General features: G+C 45.3%; 1 protein-coding gene across 1 annotated transcript in view; it reads left to right on the plus strand.

The window, feature by feature from the left end:
* GALNT1 (polypeptide N-acetylgalactosaminyltransferase 1) overlaps positions 1 to 23,863 on the plus strand; it is a 77,512-nt gene that overhangs the window by 48,379 nt on the left and 5,270 nt on the right. Inside the window, exons 4-9 of the mRNA XM_060247829.1 lie at positions 4,640 to 4,847; positions 7,665 to 7,835; positions 12,781 to 12,898; positions 14,553 to 14,733; positions 19,313 to 19,452; positions 22,649 to 22,747. Coding sequence (XP_060103812.1) covers positions 4,640 to 4,847; positions 7,665 to 7,835; positions 12,781 to 12,898; positions 14,553 to 14,733; positions 19,313 to 19,452; positions 22,649 to 22,747 — 917 coding nt within the window. The remainder of the gene's footprint in view (positions 1 to 4,639; positions 4,848 to 7,664; positions 7,836 to 12,780; positions 12,899 to 14,552; positions 14,734 to 19,312; positions 19,453 to 22,648; positions 22,748 to 23,863) is intronic.

Here is a 23,863-nt window from a genome sequence, read left to right on the forward strand (position 1 = left end):
CAGTAGCTTGCTGTTATTCAAAATTAAATTTTCCTTGAAGCGGTTTCCTTGATTGGTATGGAATTTTTATCCCAGAAAGTCTCTGTTTTGAATTTAATCAAACTGATAGATGCATTCGGTCAGTGCAAACTTTATTCAGATGTTGGTTAAATATTCTGTTTGTAGAGAGAGAGAATCAGACTACTACAAAAATAATTTCCCAAGCTGGCGAGAATGTCTCTGATTCTATCATCAGTCAGTTGAATCGAGTGAAGCAAACATTCGGCTTTGCCTGAAGCTCTCTGTGTGTCTCATGTGACGTTCCTAGGAAAGTTAATTTGCATAAAATTACACTTTCACACCAGGAAGTGAAACATTAAGAAAATAAGACATCTTTCTCTGAACATAATTTTAGAAGTGTTAATTTTTCATTTACATGAAAACTGTGGATGAATGCAGATCGGCTGCTGATTGCATATGGAAGAAGTCACCAGCCTGAGTCAAAGAGAAGCAGGTGAAGCAGAAGGCAGACTAGTGTTTTTTTAATGAAAAACTGTAATTTAGCTCTTTTGCAATACACTGCACATAGTGAATGTTAAAAAGATTAAGCCATTTCCTTGGCTGTTACCAGCTTTGATGCCTGAAAGCTAGTTTAACAAGAGAAATGATCCAGCTGATAAGACTTTTAAGGCCTCTTGATTTCAAGGAGAGAGATTCAGTTTTTGTTTCTTTCAGCCAGCTCTTCTTGCTGGGTGATGTTGATAGGATTCTGGGTGCCATGTGGCCAACCTCATGCCGCTTGAACCTGTGTCCCTCCTGGCTACTGAAAGTGGGTGGGGATGGGATATGGGCCCCTCTAGTGGACATAATTAATCTCTTTCCGAAGACCCTGAAAGAGGCCATAGTTTGTTGCAATGTTTAAAAAGCCAACTTTGGTTTCTCGTGATCCCTCCAATTACCACCCAGTTTCGAACTTATCGTTTCTAGGCATGGTAATTAAGAAAGTGGTTGCTGAACAGCTTCAGAGTTTCCTAGATGACACATCAGCACTTCATCCATTCCAGTCCAGCTTCTTCCCCAGCCATGGGACGGAGATGGTGTTGGTCACCCATACTGATGAACTTTGTAGACAGCTGGATCAAGGCAGATCAGCGCTGCTGTTGTTGCTTGATCTCACAGCATCATTTGACATGGTTGAACATGATCTTCTGACCCACCACTTTTCCAATGCAGGACTATCCTGAAGTGGCTTTCCTTGTTTCACTAAGGTTGGGGATAGGGGGTGGCTCTGGGAGAGAGGATGTCCCCTAGGCACCCCCTGATATGTAATGTGCCTAAGAGAACCGTCCTCTCCCCCATGTTATTTAACATCTACACGCTTCCCTTTGCCCAGCTGGCATGGAGCTTCAGGCTGGGTTGCCATCAATATGATGGTGACACTCAGCTTTATCTGTTGTTGGGTGACTGGCCAGATACTATTCCAGTTAATCTGGCTGAGGGATTGGAGGCCATGGTGGCATAGCTAAAGCAGAACTGGTTGAAGCTTAATCCTTCTAAGACGGAGGTTCTGTGGCTTGGTCGGGGTGATATTGGTGTGAAGCCCCAACTCCCAGCTTTGGATGGTGTGCCCCTGAAGCTGGCACCAGCTGCCCAAAGCTTGGGGGTGATCCTGGACACCTTGCTGTCAGTAGAGGCCCCCTTTCCAATGTTGGTAGGCAGGCATTTTACCAACCACACCAAGTCAGGCAGCTGGCCCCCTACCTGTCTCGCCCTTATCTGGCCACTGTAATCCACTCAACAGTCACTTCCAGGCTGGATTACTGTAACTCACTCAGTGTGGGCCTACCCTTGAGACTGACCTGAAAACTCCACCTGGTGTGGAATGCTGGGGCCTGGATCCTTACGGGGACCCCATGCACAGTTCACATCTCTCGTTCTGCAGGAGCTGCATTGGCTTCTGGTGGAGGACGGGATCAAATTCAAGGTGCTGGTATTAAGGCCCTTAATGGCCAGGGACCAATGTAACTCCAGGACCACCCCCAAGAGGTGGCCTTGTTCTCTAGTGAATGCCATCTGCTGGTGGTCCCAGCCCGAGAGAGATACAGCTTTCCTCAGTTCGGGCCAGGGCTTTTTCCATTCTGGCCACAACCTGGTTGGAACTCTTTACCAGTTTTCATCCAGGCCCTGCGGGAATTACTACTGTTCCACAGAGCCTGCAGGGCCAGAGATGTTTCACCAGGTATTTGGTTGAGGACAGCTATAATTTACATCTGGCACTCCCACTTCTGCTCTCATTCCCTGTGAGATAAAGGCACCACTCAGATTTGATGCCATCTTGTTTGATTTTATTTATTTCTGAAATGCAAATTGCTGTGAACTGCCCTGAACCCGGCCATTGGGAAGGGAGACAAAAATTTTAAATAAATAAGGGCATGCCCTGTGATCTGATGAACTCTAAAGTTCTTGTGCCAAAGGTGAACCATTAATATAGTATTCATATTACCTTCCTGACTTTTACTACTAGGTCCAACAGTGGCTATCCAAATAACTACCTTGAAGGTATTTTAGTAGAGCCGTGCTCAAACTAACTTAAATGCTGCACTTCCTGATTGTTTATTTCTAAAATTTGTATTTAGTTGGAGAAGGTCGTTTTCTAAGCTTTATGGGAGACATCACTATTTCTTCTCATGTGGGGTCTTATATCTGACATCCAGCTCCAGCTTTGGAGAGGGGATGTGGCTCAGTGATAAAGCATCACCCTGGCATGCAGAACATCTTGGGTTCAATCTCTGGCTTCTCTATTTACAAAGGATGAGGTAGGAGGTGATGTGAAAGACATCCGTCTGAGACCTTGGAGAGCTGCCACTCTGAGTAGACAGCATTGAGCTTGATGGACCAGTGATCTGATTCAGTATGAAACATCTTTATATGTTCAGCAGCCAAATGCAGCTCTTGTGTGGGAAAAAATCCACAAGAGGTAGAGAGCTGAGAAAACTTCAGGCTTGCAGAAAAATATAAAACATTTTTTAAAATTAGAAGGTTTAATCCATACCTTCCCCAGAGTAACAAATAAAAGATGTTTGTGTGAATCATGCTGGAAAACTGGTACCTTTAAAAAAAAAAATGTGTGTTTAAGGGAGGAAGCACTAGTGGGGGAAAGAAGGGAGGCACCATGAGGACTGCTGGGGGGCGGGGCGGAGAGCCAGCATGGGGAAAGTAAGCAAGTAAGCAGGCAGGGGTGGCCAACGGTAGCTCTCCAGATGTTTTTTGCCTACAACTCCCATCAGCCCCAGCCAGCATGCTGGCTGGGGCGGATGGGAATTGTAGGCAAAAACATCTGGAGAGCTACCGTTGGCCACCCCTGGAGAGAGTGGAAAGGGACAAAGAGAGGAGGGAAGGAATGTAGGAGTTTGAACAAGAGGGGGGGGAGGTCAAAGGGATTGCATAAAAAGTGGGGGGAGTGGGGAGGATGAGAACCAAGGCCAACATAGCTGGAACAGGAGAGGGGCTAAAAGTGGGTGGGAGCCACATGAATCTGTCTGCTTCAAAAATTGATGTGGACGAGAGTCACAGCAGATGGTCTCAGCTTCATGTTATACTCAGCCCTTTCGGTTGCCTAAGCAACCTCAAATGCTACACAGGAAATGTCAGGGGGGCAGTATTGGTTGGTAAGTTGGAGGGGACGGTCTGAGGGAATGAGAAACGGCAATGGAATGGGGGTGGCAAGAAGAGATTGGATTTATATCCCACCCTCCACTACCCATCAGAACGGCTTAGAATCTCCTTTCCCTTCCCCCTCCCCACAACAGACACCATGTGAAGTAGGTGGGGCTGTGAGAGCTCTGACAGAAACTGCTCTTGAGTGGAACAGCTCTGAAAGAGTTATAGCTGAGAGTTATGACTGACCCAAGATCACATCAGCAGTTGCATGTCAAGGAGTGGGGAATCAAACCCAGTTCTCCCAGATAAGAATCTGCACACTTAACCACTACACCAAACTGAATGAAGCACTTGAAGAGGCAAGAAGGATGAAGGGGAAATTTGGGTGGAAAGGGCTGGAGACCAGCTTCAGGCAAGTAAAAAGGTAATGTAAAGAGAGTTAACTAATTGGTCATAGGAGGAGAAAGGAGAATTTGAATCATGGTCGGGAGGGGAGATGATAGGAGGGTTTGTGAGTGGTGAAAAGAAGAGTAGTGGAAGGCGACAGAAAGCTGCGGGGGAGAGAAAAAATACCCAAACATTTTTAACTTGCTGGATTGCAACTCCGTAATTTGTGGCCCAGAAAGCATTATACATAGTTTTAAGGGGAAAGAAGAGGAACAAACTAAAAACAATCAGCAGTGTTTGAGTCCCCACTCATTAAAAAAAATGATGTGGAAACTTGTGAAAATGCATACACAAATGTATAGAAGCAACAGATGTAGACTGGCAGCCTTGACCACAAGTTTTGCCAGCTCTTCTCTCTTGTAGGGAAGGGAAAGAATAGAAGTCAACACACCTTTGTGACCCTTGAGGTGAGAGGAATCAGAATCTGGATAATCCTGTCTTTCTGAAAAATTTGTTTGAAAGGTGATTTAGACTAATGGAGATCAGTGTAAGACATACTGGCCATCTTGCTGCTTGAATGCATAACTTTTCTCCATTTTCCTTCATTCTTCAGACTTTTTGAAGAGACCCTTGGAGAATTATGTGAAGAAGTTAAAAGTACCAGTTTATGTGATTCGAATGGAGCAGCGTTCTGGATTGATTCGAGCCAGGTTGAAAGGCGCCGCTGCCTCGAAAGGCCAAGTCATCACATTCCTAGATGCTCATTGTGAATGTACAGTAGGATGGCTGGAACCTCTGTTAGCACGGATAAAAGCCGACAGGTGGTTATGTAATAAAACGTATTAAAGGCTGCTGTGGAATATTTAGCGAAGTTGTTACTGGTAAAGTGTAACTTGCTTCTTTGGAAGCTTAGTTTCAGAAATTTGTAATGGGTTCTCACAAAAGGACATGACACCTAAGCAGAGCTTGGTCATCATTTGTGGATGTCTAGGGCACGTGCAGCTGGGAAGCTATAAAATACTCTCTGGAGTCTATAGCGGTGCATTACTATTATCATGAGAGCTGCTTTGCTTATAAACCATTGCTGCAGGTGTGGCCGTGGAAAATAAATACCATCTCTTACAAATATCTTGGTTAAAGCAGAACAAAGTTGGAGTCAAGTGGCAGCTTTTAGTCCAAAAACATTTTATTCCAGCTCTAGGCTTTCATATGTGCACACTTACTCCAGGAATAAAATTTTGTTGGTCTTAAAGGTGCTGCTCTACTCAAACTTTGTTCTGCTGCCTCAGATCAACACGGTGACACACCTGAATCTTATTTAGAGTAGTAACACTTTTGCATCTGATTATCTTGAGCTTTAATCTTGCGTGTTGTAACTGTCACATTTGTCCCTGTCAAATATGCATTGGTTTAAAATTGTACTAAGTCTTTGTTTTTGACATACTCTTAACTATGTAGTATCCAGCTTGCTGGGGGGAAAGTGTAGATGACTGGGGAAGGCAATGGCAAACCACCCCGTAAAAAGTCTGCCGTGAAAATGTTGTGAAAGCAACGTCACCCCAGAGTCGGAAACGACTGGTGCTTGCACAGAGGTGACCTTTCCTGTCCTTTTACCGCTAATGATTACCGCCATCATAAAAGAACAAATAGCATTAGCACTTTTATCAATTTAAATTAATTAATTTTAAACTTATCAGAATTTTAATGTTAATGTTTAATGTTAAATGTAACTTTGTCTTTTGTATAATGGAATTTGAACGATGTTGTTAGCCGCCCTGAGCCTGCTCCGGCGGGGAGAGCGGGATATAAATAAAATTATCTATCTATCTATCTATCTATCTATCTATCTATCTATCTATCTATCTATCTATCTATCTATCTATCTATCTATCTATCATCTCTCTATCATCTATCTATCTATCTATCTATCTATCTATCTATCTATCTATCTATCTATCTATCTATCATCTATCTATCTTTTCTTAACTATGTAGTAGGAATGATAGATTTGACTGGTCAGTCTAAATTTGTTTCAAGTGCTCAGTATTGTGTGGTTTACTGAACATATCATCTTCTGTTTACTTAAATGTACTAGAACATACCTCATATATCCGTTCCCATGTACCAAACTCTCAATACATTGAATACTTGCTGTGGAGTGTATTTGTACAGTCCAGTGATACCTCCACATTCCCTTTCATCGAGTTGTGCTTTTCTAATACATGTTAACTTCTTCATTTCAGTCATCAATACTTTTCACATGTACTCCCGCTGTTCTGGAATTATATACTATTTCCAGTGCCTTGTACAAATGATTTTTTGCAATATACTCAATTATCCTATCTTTACTCAGTTCTAGTAGGATACCTGATGATACCTGTTTGATTTTTTTGGGGATTCTAAATGACATTTTTGAAATAAACTAACATATCCCAATATTCAGAAGTTTTGGGGCACGCCCACCACCCAAACACAACTTTATATCTTTCACAGAGCAATGGGTGGCCAAACTGTGGCCCGGGAGCCACATGTGGCTCTTTCACACATACTGGAGGCCGAGGAACTTAATGCAGGCTTACTCTCAAGTAAGCATGCTTAGCATCAGGACCTCAGTCAGCCTCTGAGCACTGATCATAGGTAGGCCACTATTTCCACTGGGTGTGAAGTGAGGAACGAGGGAGAAATTGGCAGACTTGCAAGCTCTTCCACTACAGAGGTCACCCAGAGACTTAGAATGGGGAAAGAGAATGCAAGAGCCAGGGCAGCCACTGGAAGGAGGGATGGAATTAAAGAGGGCGGTGCAGGGTTCCCCCTTAGTTTCATAGCTCTTGTAGGAATTGTATTCACTAAATCAGGTGTCAAGGCAGAGAAATGCATATTGATGCAAACAGTGGTCAGTGATATTTGTTCATGTTTTGCAGCTCTCAAATATCTGACATTTATTCTTTGTGGCTCTTACGTTAAGCAAGTTTGGCCACCTCTGTCATAGAGAATACTTGCGCTGATGAACATTGAATATGATCTAAGCAGACATGTCCTTCTATAAAATGACAAAGGTGTAGTGATCCTTTGTGCTGAGAGAGTGTAGAAATAGTCAATGCTCTCTCTAAGCTGTGGAATTTTGTGAGCAAAAATTCTACTTGGCATTAAGGTTGTGAACTGCTGCATAAATTAATTTTCTCAGGGGTCATTTTTCCTGAGCTAAGACAAAAATGTGTGAGCCGGAGGCTAAAAAACTGTGAGCTAGCTCACACTAACTCAGCTTGGAGGGAACACTGGAAATAGTATCTGAGTGTTACAAGGCTGCTAAATATTCTGTGGTTTTATTATTTGATTTTTCATAATCAATATTGATGATTTTAAAATGGTTTATGTTTTTCAGTGCAATCCTATGCTCTGTTCTAAGCCCATGGAAGTCAGTAGGCCTAGACTGGGGTATCTCTGCAAAGTATTGCACTGTTTGTCATGTGCTAGTTTGTCAGCTGCCTGGAGCAGATTCTCTGGAGAAGTGGTGTATAAATGTTTTAAATGAGCAAGGGTGCCGATAGTTGTATGGCTGCTGTTCTGTGATGTCTCGTAGATAATACTTTATATTCTTGTATTTCTGCTCTGATCCATTTATCTTCTTCTGTCTTTAGGAGAACGGTAGTTTGTCCTATAATTGATGTCATCAGCGATGATACCTTTGAATATATGGCAGGTTCTGATATGACTTATGGTGGATTCAACTGGAAGTTGAATTTCCGATGGTATCCTGTTCCCCAGAGAGAAATGGACCGAAGGAAAGGTGATAGGACCCTTCCAGTCAGGTGAGAGAACCTAATCTATTGAAATGTGTACATCTGTTTATCAATATCTGCTGCTAAATGAATCAGTTGCTTTTGTGCAGATGCTGATGATGTCTGGGACGGCATTCAGTTGTCAGTTTTACCTGAACCTATATGAACATATGAAGCTGCCTTATACTGAATCAGATCCTTGGTCCATCAAAGTCAGTATTGTCTACTCAGACTGGCAGTGGCTCTCCAGGGTCTCAAGCTGAGGTTTTTCACGCCTATTTGCCTGGACCCTTTCTTGGAGATGCCGGGGATTGAACCTGGGACCTTCTGCTTCCCAAGCAGATGCTCTACCACTGAGCCACCATCCCTCCCCTTACCTGGCATGAAACATGGTGTGTGTGACCCTGGTTTATTGCCAGGGTTGCCTGCAAACCCTTCTTTTCCTTTCTTGTATGGATAATTACTGACTTGGTGCTTGCACAAGGGACTACCTTTACCCCTACTCCTAAACCATTGGAATCCTGGCTTAACTCCAGTTAGCCTTTGCTCCTGCATTCATAAATCTCTCATAAATTACTGTACTCCCTTCTCACACAGAGACTCTCAATTGGAGGAGAGTGAGATATGCACAGACCCAGTTAGTAGTTAGAAGCTGCCTTATACTGAATCAGACCCTCGGTCCATCAAAGTCAGTATTGTCTACTCAGACTGGCAGGGTCTCAAACTGAGGTTTTTCATGCCTACTTGCCTGGATCCTTTTTAGTTGGAGATGAAGAAGAAGATGAAGAAGATATTGGATTTATATCCCGCCTTCCACTCCAAAGAGTCTCAGAGCGGCTCACAATCTCCTTTCCCTTCCTCCCCCACAACAGACACCCTGTGAGGTAGATGAAGATATTGGATTTATATCCCGCCCTCCACTCCGGAGAGTCTCAGAGCAGCTCACAATCTCCTTTCCCTTCCTCCCCCACAACAGACACCCTGTGAGGTAGATGAAGATATTGGATTTATATCCCACCCTCCACTCTGGAGAGTCTCAGAGCAGCTCACAATCTCCTTTACCTTCCTCCCCTACAACAGACACCCTGTGAGGTAAATGAGGATATTGGATTTATATCCCGCCCTCCACTCAAGAGTCTCAGAGCGGCTCACAATCTCCTTTCCCTTCCTCCCCCACAACAGACACCCTGTGAGGTGGGTGGGGCTGGAGAGGGCTCTCCCAGCAGCTGCCCTTTCAAGGACAACCTCTGCCAGAGCTACGGCTGACCCAAGGCCATTCCAGCAGCTGCAAGTGGAGGAGTGGGGAATCAAACCCGGTTCTCCCAGATAAGAGTCTGCACACTTAACCACTACACCAAACTGGCAATTATAGATGCTGGGGATTAAACTTGGGACCTTCTGCTTACCAAGCAGATGCTCTACCACTTAGCCACTGTCCCTCCATGCATATCCTGGCTTAATAGTAGATAAAAGTGATGCTTGAATGCAGCCCAGGTCTATTTTTTATTGATTTGATTTATATCCTGCCCTCCCCACTGAAGCAGGTTCAGGGCAGCTTACAGATCAGTAAAACTCTATATAAAATCAATTTAAAACAAATATAAGCATAACACAATAAAACATTAGAGAACACAGGTGCTATATCAGAAATCTTAAGATGATGGTATCTTTAATGATGGCAGAAGACAGCATGTCTTTTCAAATCTAATTTCATGACTTCAACTGATTGCATCCGGATGTTCCATGAAGACATAAGATCGTATCTGTGCTTCATGATGATTCAGTTCATTTCCTTCGACGTGGCAGTCTCCAGTCTTAATAGTCAAAGGCTTTGCAGAAAAGCACGGTCTTACAAGCCCTGCGGAATTGAGCAACATCCTGCAGGGCCCTAACATCCTCTGGAAGCTCATTCCACGTGTGTGGAGCTGCCACAGAGAAGGCCTTGGCTCTGGTCATCTTCAGCCTGGCCTCTAAGGCTGGGGATTGAGAGAAGGTTTTGACACCCCAACCAAAGTACTCTCTGGGGAATGTCTGCGGAAAGGTGGTCCCGAAGGTATGCAGGTCCCTGGCCATATAGGACTTTAAAGGTAAGAACCAGTACTTTGAAACAAATCCAGTATGCAATAGGTAACAGGGGCAGCCCTTTCAGCACAGGCTGATTGTGCTCCCACAAGGAGAGCTCCAAGAGCAGTCTAGCCGCAGCATTCCACACCAGTTGAAGCTTCTGGGTTTGAGACAAGGGCAGCCCCATGTAGAGGGCATAACAGTAATCCAGTCTGGAGGTGACTGTAGCATGGCTCACTGTCGCTCTTGTTACGTTTGAGGAGGGAGACCAACTGCCTTATCAGCTGAAGATGGTAAAAGGTTGATTTGGCCGTGGCTGCTACCTGGGCCTCCATTGTTAAAGAGGGATCCAGAAGCATCCGAAAGCTCTCAACCTTTGTCATCATAACTGGTGCCCCGTCGAAGGCTGGTAGTGAAATCTCCACTCCTGGGCTGCCATGACTTACAGTGATACTTAATTCCTCAGCTGACTTCGGCATGAAGTCATTATGTTATCATTAAGCAGTTATCTGAATAACTGAGAAAAGTAAGTACGTTAAGGCATATCCCAGCAAGCCTGCTGAAATGGGGAGAACTCACAAGCCTTCCAGAGTGCCTGAGAGTTAAACACTGAGGTGTCCCTTCCACGTAGGATCACTGCTCTATGGCAAGCTTCTTCATTTGCCCTTCAGGGTGCTTCCTGTAGAAATCTGTCCCCTAAGTTTGGGTATTTACAGTTGGATATTGGAGATCAGTTTCAAACTAGTGGGTTGGAGTCAAGGAAACTGAAGTGCCAGCAGAAGTGTTCACTTAGGTTCCTGACTTCTGCCCCCTCTCCCAGCACCTCCTTGCATTGTGTGGGGTGAAGACTGCTTCAGATCATCTTGGTCCTTTTTCATTATTCAATGCTAATGGTAGAACACTGGTCTGTTCAGGGCGTCAATTGCAGGTGGGGGCAAAGCTCATCTTAAAAGAATGCACCAGGAGGGAAGGAAAGAAAGCTGCCCAGCTTAAAGCGAGGCTCAATGCAGTGTTGAGGAACTTGCTGTGTTGTAAACGGGGCTGCAGGAGCTGTTTTCCTCTTTGCAGTACAGCTGCAAACTTCCCTCCAGGCTGCATGGGTGCAATAAGAGTGCTGAGGAAACACTTTGATCTTGATCACTTCTGTTTAACTTTCATTCCCTATGGAAAGCTCCAGTTCTGTCAATAACCCTTTGGTTACCATGAAGATGTTTGTATGCAAGTCAGCAAATGTTCCCCTATTCTCCATGTTATCCTTACAGCAAAGGTAGACAGAGAGTGTGTGACTGGCCGAAGGTTACCCTGCAGATCTCCATGGCAGAGCAGGGATTTGACCCTGGGTCTCCCAGATCATAATCCAACACTCTCATCACTGCTGCACATTGGCTCGCCGCTTATCTGGCTGGGATTAAAAGAACTCTGTGTGCCTAGCGACGCTTGTATTTCTTAGTCAGAAGCACTTCATGCCTTGTGGCGAAGCATTTAAAAATCTCACGAGACTTTCAAGAATTGTCTGAGCATTAGACTCCACACTACCACCACCACCACACACACTGTATTATGGTACAAAAATGAATAATTCAAAGTCTCAGATAGTGCCTGAAGCTGTTCTTCAGATCTTATCGCATGTCAGAGTGTGGTATAAATATGTGAAAAAGCAGCTTTTTAACTTTCCAGGAGTTGTGTCTTGCTTACCACTGTAGTTTCATTTGTTTTTTGTTTCAGAAATCATATGATTAACTTTCAGGGTAGCTTCCCTTTTGGTCAGTGTTCTTTTCCAGACTCAGAGTATATTAACTATAAATACGAGCTGAGATCCAAAGAGTCCTTTAGGTTCACTTTCAGTAACTTCCCATTCCATAGTACAAGTTGCTCTTGAAACGCCCTCGAATGTTGAAAGCAGTGTGTGGCAAGCGGGGGTGTGTGTGTGTGGGCTCCTGTTTAGGCAAGTGATCCAAAACACACTTGTGAGATAATGGCTGTACATTTTGGCAAGGTCGTATAAGACACAACAACAAATGAAGTTGGTATTATTTTGGTGGAAGATTATCTGCCATTCCTTCTTAGATCAAATTAAAGATTAACTTTAAGAAACAGCTAAATAAAATGTATTGCCTCCTCTTTAGCATTACGAAGTTGAACACAGGATCAACATTAATAAATAGCTACATAAATCTTAAAGGGCTCACTTGTGCCATGGGCCTAGCTCTCCCTCTTGGGGGATCCTCAGGGCAGGAAAATTATTTCCCTTATTCTCAGTTTGGTGTAGTGGTTAAGAGCAGTGGACTCTAATCTGGAGAACCGGGTTTGATTCCCCTACTCCTTCACATGCAGCTGCTGGGTGACCTTGGGTCAGCCACAGTTCTCACAGAGCTGTTTTCTCCAGAGCAGTTCTCATTGAGCTCTCTCAGCCGCACCTACCTCACAGGGTGTCTGTTGTGGAGAAAGGCAGGGAAGGAGATTATCAACTGCTCTGAGCAAAGGGCGGGGGTATAAATCCACTCTCCTCTCCTCACCTGGTGGCTCACAGTCACTTCTGGAAGTTTATGGATGGCACACCCCTCATCTCCACAACCAGGCCACCTTCCCCTGACACATACTTCCTGCAGTCAAGAGACGTGACCTTTGACCGGAGGTGTTTGCATGTCACTGTCATGATGGAGTGGAGTGGGAGGGAAGGTGGGGCTCTGGATCCTGAGTATGAAAGAGAATTCAAAACACTTGGTTCTGTCTGTCCTCCTTACAGCATCCCTGTAAGTAGGTTGCAGGGGTAGTGATTTGCCTAAACTACCTCATGAGCTGGGTCACTTAAAGGTTTCACCGCAGAACTCCCCGGTGTGCAGTCTTAGGCAGGGTGCTATGCCACACCATCTATCTCACCATGAATTTAAAACTTTGTGCTTTCTTTCAGAACCCCTACAATGGCAGGAGGCCTTTTTTCCATAGACAGGGATTATTTTCAGGAAATCGGAACATATGATGCTGGAATGGATATATGGGGAGGAGAAAATCTAGAGATTTCATTTCGGGTAAACATATAACTTTGGATTCTATATGTTAGTGTTTCACAGTAGTTTTCAGAGTGATTCTTCCAGCGCAGGCATCTATGAACATTGCCAAGGGGCAGATGTCAACAGTGAATGGTATGCTTCAGCAATGTACTATGTGGGTAAATTTGGAGATCAGAGGGGCATAGCACTTTCTGGTAACAGTGCAAAATATGTTCTTGACACCTCTTAGAATCAAAACTGCAGGTCACGTGTGGCCATTTCCCTGCATCTGTGTACGCAGGGACTGAGCAGCGATTGAAATCAGGGAGCTGATTGTAATGTTCAGCAGGCATCATTTATTATCCAGTGGCCACAGACTGCATGTTTAGGATATTGGTTTTGAATTGCAGCCTGAATGCCTTTAAAAATATGTCACACCACAACTTCTCACCTGGGGGATGCCTGCTGGTAGCCATTGTTCTTGCTGACTTCTTCTGGTTGAAGTGCCTTGGCATAGCCTTACAGGCTTGCCTGCCCTTGGTGAACGCCCTGCCCTTGCATTGGGATGTGCCTGAGGACACTTGGTTCACTCCTCTTTTATTCTCCCCATCCCAGTGCCCACCCCCTTGTTTCTCCCTCTCCTGATTGGCCCTGCCCCCATATTTAGGCCCTGACACCCATCTGGGTTGCAGGGTGGGACTGCAGTTTCAGGGCCTTGCCAGACTGATGGCTCCTTCAAGCTCTTTGCCATGAGCTGGGGTGGGTCTCAGCCTCCTATGGCCCCTTGTCAGCTCCTCAGCAAGAGCTTGGTCTGGTTTTGTGGAAGACAATTTTTCCATGGACCGGTGGTGGTGGAGTGCTGGGTTTTTTGCCGCCCCAGGCCCGTGCCCCGTCCCAGCCCCCCCCCCCACTTGGGGGTCTTTAAATGAGGGGTAGGCGAAGGTCGCTGCCCCTTCCACCCGACCAGGACCTGGGAAGATGAAAGAGGTGCATGCTGCTCTGCAAGGCCGCACTGCCTCTTTTGTCTGCCTGATCCCAGGCGAGCAAAAAGAGTGGCGGGGCTGCTCTGCTCACTCTGAGGGGAGGCAGCCTTGGAGCGAGGCCGCACTGCCTCTTTCATTCCCCGGGGTCCCAGGTAGGCAAAAGGGGTGGTGTGGCACTTCTGCCTCGTTCCTTAGCTCAGTTGCTAACAGGCCACGGGGTGGTACCAGTCTGTGGCCCGGGGGTTGGGGACCCCTGTTCTTGGGTATGCTGAGTGAGAGGCATAAATTGACCTTGTTCAATTCCGCAGGGCCTGTAAGACAGTCCTCTTCCGGCTGGCTTACAACTAACCAGCACTGAAACTTGAAACTGAGTGTAGTTGCAAGACCGCCGTATGTCTCGGATGTTTTAAGTACATAACTATGTGAATGTTTAGATTTTAATTATGTAAATTGTAGAATGTCTAATTTTTATGCATAATTTTATATTTTTATGTCAAATTTTATATGTTGTAAGCCGCCCTGAGCCACCTGGTGGGAAGGGCGGGATATAAATGACAAATAAATAAATAAATAAAATTAAATATACATTCAATTTTTATAAATTAAATGCAGGCTTTTAAGACATATATCTTTGGCTTGGCTGCTGTACTGAAAAATGTGCTGATAATTTCTGTTTAAGTAAATGACAAACTTTGTTTTGACATTTTTAGATTTGGCAGTGTGGTGGAACTCTGGAAATCGTGACATGTTCACATGTTGGCCATGTTTTTCGAAAAGCCACTCCTTATACTTTCCCAGGAGGCACAGGACAGATTATCAATAAAAATAACAGACGACTTGCAGAAGTTTGGATGGATGAGTTCAAGAACTTTTTCTATATCATTTCCCCAGGTGAGCAAATAATCAACATGAAAATAGCATGTGGAGTCAGTCTACTGCACGCGTTTTTGAGAGGGGTGATGCCATGCCAAAATGGCTGCTTCAGGAGGTGGGGCCAAACGACGGCCTGACGAGACAGAGTTAGATGCAATATTTCCCTCCTTGCTTAGCAGAAGAATTACAGAAGGAGCAATAAAAAGAAATCAAAGAAAAGATGGTAGGTGAAAAGAAGGAAAGCCTGAAGGGGAAATGAAACTATAACCACTGGTGTTTACCAGTATGCGTGATATTCTAATATCTGCAGCTGCCGTTGCAACCATGGAAACCCCTTTCATTTGAATGTAGGTGGCCAGTAACAAGCTCTGCCTTACGGTGTGGCCCTGCCCACTTTCTGAAAAGTTTGGAAGGTGCCGGGGTAAGTATTGGTGGGTGCCATAGCACCCATAATAATTGCATTGGGGAACAATGGACTACTGCTCTGTTTGGCCAGTAATAATGACTCTCCAAAGGCTCGTGCTGTTACCGGAGATCTTTTTAACCAGAGTTGTCAGTCATTGATCTCAGGACCTTCTGGATGCAAAACAAGGTTTGTCACTGAACTCTGTACTCCCCCCCAACATCTGTTTGCATTTGTTTGGGGGGAGGGGCGTCTACTGGAAGTACAAATACAAATCAGATGGATACATTTTTCTTACGTATTCTTGGATTTTCCTTCCATTTGGATAATTTTTAAAAAGACAAAGAGCACCAAAAAGATTTCCTGCATTGTGCTAGATGGCCCTGGAGGTCCCTTCCAACTCTTACGGTTGGTCATGTAGTTTTGCGATGATCTGGGGTGATGTTTCTCTTCAGAAGTTTGGCTGTTTTGAGTTCTAATGCACTTTGAATGTCATTGATAGTAGTTTGTTGAGTGAGTCTCACCAGATGCTTTGAACCTAGTGCCTTTAATGTGGCGGCTGGGGGTGGGGGTGGCTTGTCATTTGGACTCCCATCAATGGCATATTATTTGGACTACCATTAAGTCCCATAGTATTTATTGCTGGTTGTGTAGCAAAGGGATCTCATTTCGATTGGGCAGCCATTACATTTTCTGGGGTTTAAATTGTAGCCTGATAACTGGTTATAAATGAGCCAAAACATGCTCCAGCCTTTGAAATTGCTTAGTAAAAAGTGTTCAGCTATGTGGAACTCTTGGATATATAGTTCAATGCTGCAAAAACATTAAATGGGATTATCCCTAACCCTGTGCCTTGAATTAGCTTTTCTGAGAAAATGCCAGATTATCATTCAACTATAGTAATAAAATAATCCATGTCTGTTCCTCCTTGGAAACGACATTGGGGGCCTGGTATCCAAATCTCATGTTCGGTTTCTTCCTTCATGCTTGCAGCCTGACCAGTGAAGGAAGCAAATAAGTTACGTGCTGTCAATTTGCAACCAATTTAAGGCACTCTCAGCAAGGTGCATTCAAGGCAAGTGAAAAGCAGAGGTGGTTTGATATTGCCTTCCCCTGCACAGCCTTCCTTGCTAATCTTTGTGGTCTCTGTGCAGTCCCATACATGGGTTCTTTGCCTGCCCTTGAACCCAGCCTCGGAGAACTACTCTCCTCCACCACTTCTCTAGCGGCCTCCGATCTCCCTGCCACTCTGGTGGCCCCCCCCCATGGCACCTCCCCCTCCCTTCCTCCCTCTCACCTGTGAAGCGCCAGCTCCTGGGGCTCTTTCAAGGCCCCTCCCCCCACCGATCAGTTGATTGGTGGGAAAAGCCATGGGGAGGCCAGCGCTCCTCTGCCGGCCTTCCAGCACTCTCCGGACCTTTAGCGCTGGGGCTTTGGTTCCAGACTTTCTGACACCTCTCAGACGTCTGCATCTACCCTGGTCACAGAGTTGTCTCTACTCTCGAAGCAACAGATAAACACCTTGCAGCATTCAATTTCCTGCTCATCAAAATCCCTGGCTTCATCCATCGTTTTCCAACACCATGTGCGGCTGTGGTTAACATCCATACAACTTAACATAAAGACAAAAGTAGAGAATCTAACATTTGATGGAGGTGGTCTATTCCACTCGACTATGGATGAACTCCTAGTCAAGACCTCGAGATCCTTTTTGTGCATACTACTGCCAGGACAAGTCTCCCCCATCCTATTATTATGTATTGGATTTTTTTCCTACCTAAATGCAGAATCATTTGGCAAACAACAGTGCCAGCCAAGACACAAAAGCCAACCCACCAAAAAGCAAACTCCTCAACAGAAGCAATGGGCATTTTCGCACTGACCTTACTTCGGAGCGATGTCCTTCTTCACCACGCAGCGTCTGTGCGGATTTTGCACCAATTGCTCCGCAGAACCCGGAAGAGCCGCAAAGACCCGCGGCTTTTGCATCGCAAATGTAAACTGGGTTTTGGCGGTTTACATTTGTGACGCAAAAGCCGCGGGACTTTGCGGCTCTTCCGGGTTCTGCGAAGCAATTGGTGCGAAATCCGCGCAGACGCTGCGCAGTGAAGAGGGACGTCGCTCCGGAGTAAGGTCAGTGCGAAAATGCCCAATCTCTTTGATTCTTCCATCTTTCTGGACCTTCCCCCACTTCTTTAGATCACACCATCTTTGGGCACCAGGTTACATCCCTTCATCCCAGCTTGGGAATTTGTCCCCTCGGACTCCTAGATACTCACCATCATTCAGGTGTGGTGTGCTGTAGAGTTTTGTGGTGACAAATCATTCCGTCATGAAGAGCAGTGGGGATTCTACTCCCAATACTTCATTGTGCCAAAGCAAGATGAGGGCAAGTGCCCCATTATGGACTTACAAAAGCTAAAGCGCTATATCCTGTGCTGGAAGTTCTGGATGGTAACCCTACAATCCATCCTTCCCCTGATCCCCAAGTATGCCTGGGTGGCGTTTCTGGATTTTCAGGATGCCTATTTCCACATCACCATCAGATCACAGCACCATTGCTATCCCAGATTCACTGTGGGGCCTGATTACTATGAATACATGGTGCTACTGTTCAGCCTGTCCACATCCCCAAGGGTTTTACAAAATGCATGGCAGTGGTGTCCACGGCCCTAGGACAATGGGATTATCATCTTCTCATACATCGATGATCGGTTGATGGTGTCCCAGTCCTCCCAGCAACTTCAGAGCAGCTTTGGGACAGTGTCAATCTGAAGAAGTCATGTTTGCAACTAAGTTTCTGCAATTCATTGGAGCCCAAATCCAGACAATCCATTAGAAGGATACCTTCTGGAAGACCAAGCCACCACCCTCTGTTCTCTCACAGAGAGCATCATCCTGTCAACCTGTGATAGTCCTTTAGTGCAGGGGTTGTTTTGTAGAAAAATAGATGGTGGAGCTCATCCAGGAATTGTTATGCAGCTGTACCTACTATTCAATGGACAAGGTGGGTAGGAGGAGGAGGGGGTAACCGTCAGGAAGAAGAAGAAGATAGAAGAAGATATTGGATTTATATCCCGCCCTCCACTCCAAAGAGTCTCAGAGCGGCTCACAATCTCCTTTATCTTCCTCCCCCACAACAGACACCCTGTGAGGTGGGTGGGGCTGGAGAGGGCTCTCACAGCAGCTGCCCTTTCAAGGACAACCTCTGCCAGAGCTATGGCTGACCCAAGGCCATTCCAGCAGGTGCAAGTGGAGGAGTGGGGAATCAAACCCGGTTCTCCCAGATAAGAGTCCGCACACTTAACCACTACACCAAACTGGAAGGTTCAGAAGCTATGCTTCTGTGAGCTTTTGCTGAATTCAAGGCCTGCTTCAGTGCCTATTGAGCCTTATGGCAACATTCATTATCCCCTTTACCAAGAATTATATGCGGCCATTTCAACTTTCAGCCGGTGACAGTTGGAAGGAACTGGGAGAGTAATTTCTCCTCACTCCAGGCATGCGCAGTAGATGCCTGATTCTCAGAGCACAGGAGAAAAGCATGCAAAAGTCTTGCAGTTCTCTGAGGTTGGGTTTGAGGGCAGGTGCAGAACTCTTGTGTGTGGCTGCACAGATGACCACTCAAAGATCCTCAGCTACAGGTAAGCAGCCTGATTTTCTCCCATCCAAGTACTGACCCCACTTGGCTTCTGAGATCTGATGAGATTGGGCAACACCATTCTCAGCATTTTCGTGCTGGTCAAAGTCTCTGTGCCATTATTGCTGCTGCAGTTACTGTATGGAGATTTAATCTGACCAGATTTTAAATAAATATACCAAACTTCTGAATTTTGAGGTCAATTCTGAGCTGGCCTGTTTGGACCTATATTTGTTGGCTTCCAGCTGCTGGTTACTTACTCTTCATTGAACTCTGTAAGCAGTTTTATTGGGAACTGCTATATAAATAAGAAATCAACAGTGTCTATGCTGGCATTACAGAGATCATCACTGCATTTTTAAAGGTATAAATAACCACTGTGAGACTATCCATGGTTGTAAAAATATCCTGTCTTATTATTGCAGAGCTCATCTTCAAAGTTATGGATAGACCTGGCCCGGTTCAAGCAGTATAATTTCTGTGCAGTAATCTGTTTAATTATGTTTCCACTTTGTTTCAGTTTTTTAGCTAACAGCCTATAACTTTCTCTCCAGGAGTTACAAAGGTTGATTATGGAGACATATCATCACGAGTTGGATTAAGACAGAAGCTGCAATGCAAGCCCTTTGCTTGGTACCTTGAGAATGTTTATCCTGATTCCCAAATTCCACGCCACTATTTCTCTTTGGGAGAGGTAAAAAAAATTAAGTGCAGAACTCTTGAGAAATCATCAGATTATCCTAAGGATTCCTTAATATTTGTCCAGCACTGAAATAAAAATGTCACAACTTTTTTCAGTTCACATACAAAGCTTTAACGTTTCAGAAAATGGGCAGATATATTTTCTTGAGAGAGAAGTTGACCAGTAATGTTTAAGAGCTTGTGTATGTTGGTAGAGCGGATGTAATTTAAGGTTTTGAGGAAAACTTTTCTCTGAAAAGCAGAGAACTGCTGATGTGCACAGTTTTTAGCTAATAGTCTTGATACTTAAATAAGAGGGTGCTGGTTGATTTCATTTATTTTACTTTTTAAAACATCCTATTTTATAATGTCAAAACAATAGGGTGGTTTTTAGCATCAAAAACTTTTTTTTTCCTGGTAAAACAGTAAAAACAACTCCAAAAAATTGCATCACAGAAGCCAAACAGGCTTGGGTGTGGGTGTGTGGCTGTTTCAGTTCTTAATAAGACATGAGGGTGGGCAAGAGAATCATAGAGCTGGAAGGGTCCCACCAGGGTCATCTAGTCCAACCCCCTGCACGATACAAGAAATTCACAAATACCTACCCCGAAGTTCACAGAATCAGCATTGCTATCAGATGGCCATCTAGCCTCTGTTTAGAAGCCTCTGAAGGAGGAGAGCCCTTCACCTTTCGAGGAAGCCTGTTCCACTGAGGTTCCTAATGTTTAGCCAAAAACTCTTCTGATTTAATTTCAACCCATTGGTTCTGGTCCAGCCTTCTGTGGAACAGAAAACAACTCTATACGATTCTCTGTATGACAGCCCTTCAAGGACTTGAAGATGGTGATTGTATCGCTTCTCAGTTGCCTCCTCTCCAGACTAAACATGCCCAGCTCCTTCAGCCTTTCCTTGTGGGATTTGTTCTCCAGACCCCACACCATCTTCGTTGCCCTCCTCTGGACACATTTCAGCTTGTCTTTATCCTTTTAAAATTGTGGCGCCCAAAACAGAACGCAATACTCCAGGTGAGATCTAAGCAGAACAGAGTAAAATGATACCATCACTTCACATGATCTGGATGCTATATTTCTGCGGATGCAGCCCTTTTTAGCTACTATATCACATGGCTAACTCATGTTCAGTGTAAGGTCCATTAAGAGCCCATGTTGGCTTGCCATCTACGCCCACATACATCCTCCTCACATCTCTTTATAGCCCATTAATGACATTAGCTGTAGCTCAAAGATTACCCCTGCTGTATGTGGGTGTAGATGGCAAGGCAACATGGAATGAACCAGCATTTTTGTTCAAGGAAGACCGTCAGCCCAGCCAGCTAATTGTTCTTACTTTTCTGTTCCGTTTGGCCATTCCCTCCCCTTTTGTTGTCTACCCTGACTTGTTAACATCTATCTGTGGATAGCTAAATTCCTAGATCGGGGTCACATGGAGGGTAAACAAATCTTTCTTCAAACTTGAGGGACTCTTTGCAGAAAAACCTTACAAAATATACTGGGGAGGCTAAATTGCCCCCAAATAAAAAGAAACTTGCACACAGAGTACTTACTGGAAGAGCTGCCTGTGGCCACTACAGGGAGGAGCTGGGTCTGGCTGCCACGGCAGAGGACGCTGGGCAAGGCTCTTGGCCCGGCTGCTGCAGCAGAGGTTACAGGCAAAGCTCGACCCAGCTGCTGCAGTGGAGGACGCTGGGCAAGGCCCCGGCTGCAGGGATGAAGGAAGCCGGATGAGGCTTCAGGCCCAGCTGCTGCAGTGGAAGACGCCACTGGGAGTGGCTCCCAGTCACCACTGCTGAGCTTAGAGGCATAAGATAGGAATCAGGTGGGGGATGTCCATGAGTCCTCACCGCCTTCCCCCTCACACCAAGCCAGCAAGCCCCCTGCTTGCCCTTTGAACAGGCAGCCATGGGGATTCCGTGTTGGATGCGTGAGTGCTCGCTGCTCCCCAGCCAGGAAGTTGAGTGGGGAGGCACAGCAGTCCGGATGGCTGCAGTGGTGATGGGGGAGGGGTGTCCTGGAGATGGCAGCAACGGGAAGAGGGATCCCCTCCATGGGTCCCCACTTGTCCTCTTTACAGCTGATAGTGATGGTTTTTTCTGGTATCAGTTGTCAGGGCCCACTTGGTTGCCTGCACCCCTCCCCTTTTTTTGTGCACCTCCTTCCTCCTTTGCCATAACCACAACTTTTCCTTTATTTTCTTTATATCCCGCTTTCCTCCTGAATGGGGAACCACAGCAGCTCTATTCTTCTCCATTTTATCCTCACAACAACCTTGTGAGGTGTGCGTTAGGCTGAGAAAGTGTGACTGCCCCAAGGTCACCCATTGAGCTTCCATGGCATGAGGGTGGATTCAAACCGGGGTCTTGCAGAGACTAGTCTGATGTCAGCGTTTCCGTCAGGAGAAAAGACCTCCAGGGTGGAGAAGTGAGGCCGTTATGCTTTAGGAGTCTCAGAATTCCCAAGGAAGGCAGTTCAGAAACAGCCCCATTGATCCCTCTGAGGGAGCCTCAGATGGGGCCGCCTCTCTCCCTGGGCTGCTCCACATCAGTTGCCTGAGCTTCTCCTCCTTGACTCTTGACTCTTCTGTCTTTTATTCCCTCTCTTCCTGCGTCTTTTCCCCTGAGCCAGTCCTATCACCCATGCCCATCAATTTTTGTGGATATCCCTGCGCCCTCTTCAGATGTCCTCCTGGTCACTCTGGCAGCACCAGGTGAAACCGGCTCCTCCTCATTGTGGCACTTTCCCTCCCTGGTTGGCCAGTCCTTCTCCTTGATAGGCAGGAGGTGCACCTGTGCCAGGTTGCATGGTTGATGCTGCCGCCTCCTCCTCCTCTCTGCTGGGACAGGGGTTGAGGATTCCATGCCTCACAGGCTCCCAGCCAATGCTTTGCGCTTCAGCAATAGACTCCAGACTTGAAGGGGAGTCTTGCAACGAGCTTGAGGTGGCGGAGTCTGGCTTCCAGGCCTCGGGAGCTGGACATCTATTTCTTTAACTACTGCACTGTGCTGGCTGTCTTGTATGCAGCAAGGGAAGTGGAGTGGGAGGGAGCAAGTCTGAGAAACATTCGGAGAAGGCACAGTGGGGCAGGATTAACAAAAGCTTGCTTTGCTTATAAGTATTCAGGGCTGACAGTTGTAGAGTGTCTGGTATAATATATGTTCCATAAGTAAACTGAACATTTTTCTTTGTCTTCAGATACGAAATGTGGAAACGAATCAGTGCCTGGATAACATGGCAAGAAAAGAAAATGAAAAAGTTGGGATTTTTAACTGTCACGGAATGGGTGGCAATCAGGTAACAATACAACGTTCTTTTAAAAACTTACCTTTGCGCTAGATTTAAAGTGTTCCACTTTTTAAAAGTATCTCTTATATTGCAGTATAGCACTAATGGCCTGGCATTTAGGGAATGATTCAGAATTGCCTCAATATTAGCCTTCAAAGCTAATGTCAGTAATGGGGCTTTGAAAAAGCTCTTTAGCTATAATGCATTTTTTGAACAAAGTAATCTCCATGGCTAAATAATGCTGGTTGCTTTATTCTGAACTTCATTGTTCAATTTTCCATTAGCTGTCTTAGAGGAGGCTTTTAGTTTCTGTTTAATTTGGTTAAACTATCTTATGTACTGGTTGTAAGGTTGCAAACTTGACCTTGAGGAAAAAGAAAAGGTGTTTGTGATGTAGGATCGAGATGGTCAGGAGCCTGTCTAGAGAACTGGGCAGTATTGTGATATTTGCCCAGAAAGGTACAGATTCCTATCCTAACCATGGGATCTTAGTGAACAGAACAGTTCTGCTAGATCAGACTATGAGTCCATTTTTTCCAGTGTCTTGTTTCACACAGAGACCAACTAGTCGCTTTGGAGGCCAAACCTCCTAATAGAGCTGTGGGAGTCCCGTGGGTTGGTAACAACTTGGTGCTTACACAGGGAACTACCTTTAGTGAAGTATAATGGCTATAAGTAGTCTAAGGAAAAGGAGAAGCATTGGAGGTGGGTTTTTGCACTTTCTTTTAGACTTTGTTTGCGCCTCTTTGCAAAGGGGTGCAGAATTTTTGCTGGTCCATGTCAGGGACAAGAGGGGACTCCCCTCCGCCAATATCCAGTTAATGTGAATCTCTTGGAAAGCAATGGAAGTGCAGTTAGAGAGTAGCAGTAGTAACCGTCTGCATTTCATTATTTCCATTGGGCTGCACACCAGTATTCTGGCTCGGCAAATGACAGGTGGTTCTGCTTGGCTAGTAGTGTATCAAGGGCAGACATCTTGGTGTGCAGCATGAGTGGACAAAGGAAACTCCAGTGCAGCTATGTACAGTAAAATGGTAGATCAGAAATTGACATGTGTCAAGCATCGATATTTCTCAATAATCAAGCTTTTGTTCTTTAATCAAAAGTTGCTTTATTGTAAAACTC

The sequence above is a fragment of the Heteronotia binoei genome, chromosome 10 (assembly GCF_032191835.1).
Source record: "Heteronotia binoei isolate CCM8104 ecotype False Entrance Well chromosome 10, APGP_CSIRO_Hbin_v1, whole genome shotgun sequence".
Classification (NCBI taxonomy): domain Eukaryota; kingdom Metazoa; phylum Chordata; class Lepidosauria; order Squamata; family Gekkonidae; genus Heteronotia; species Heteronotia binoei.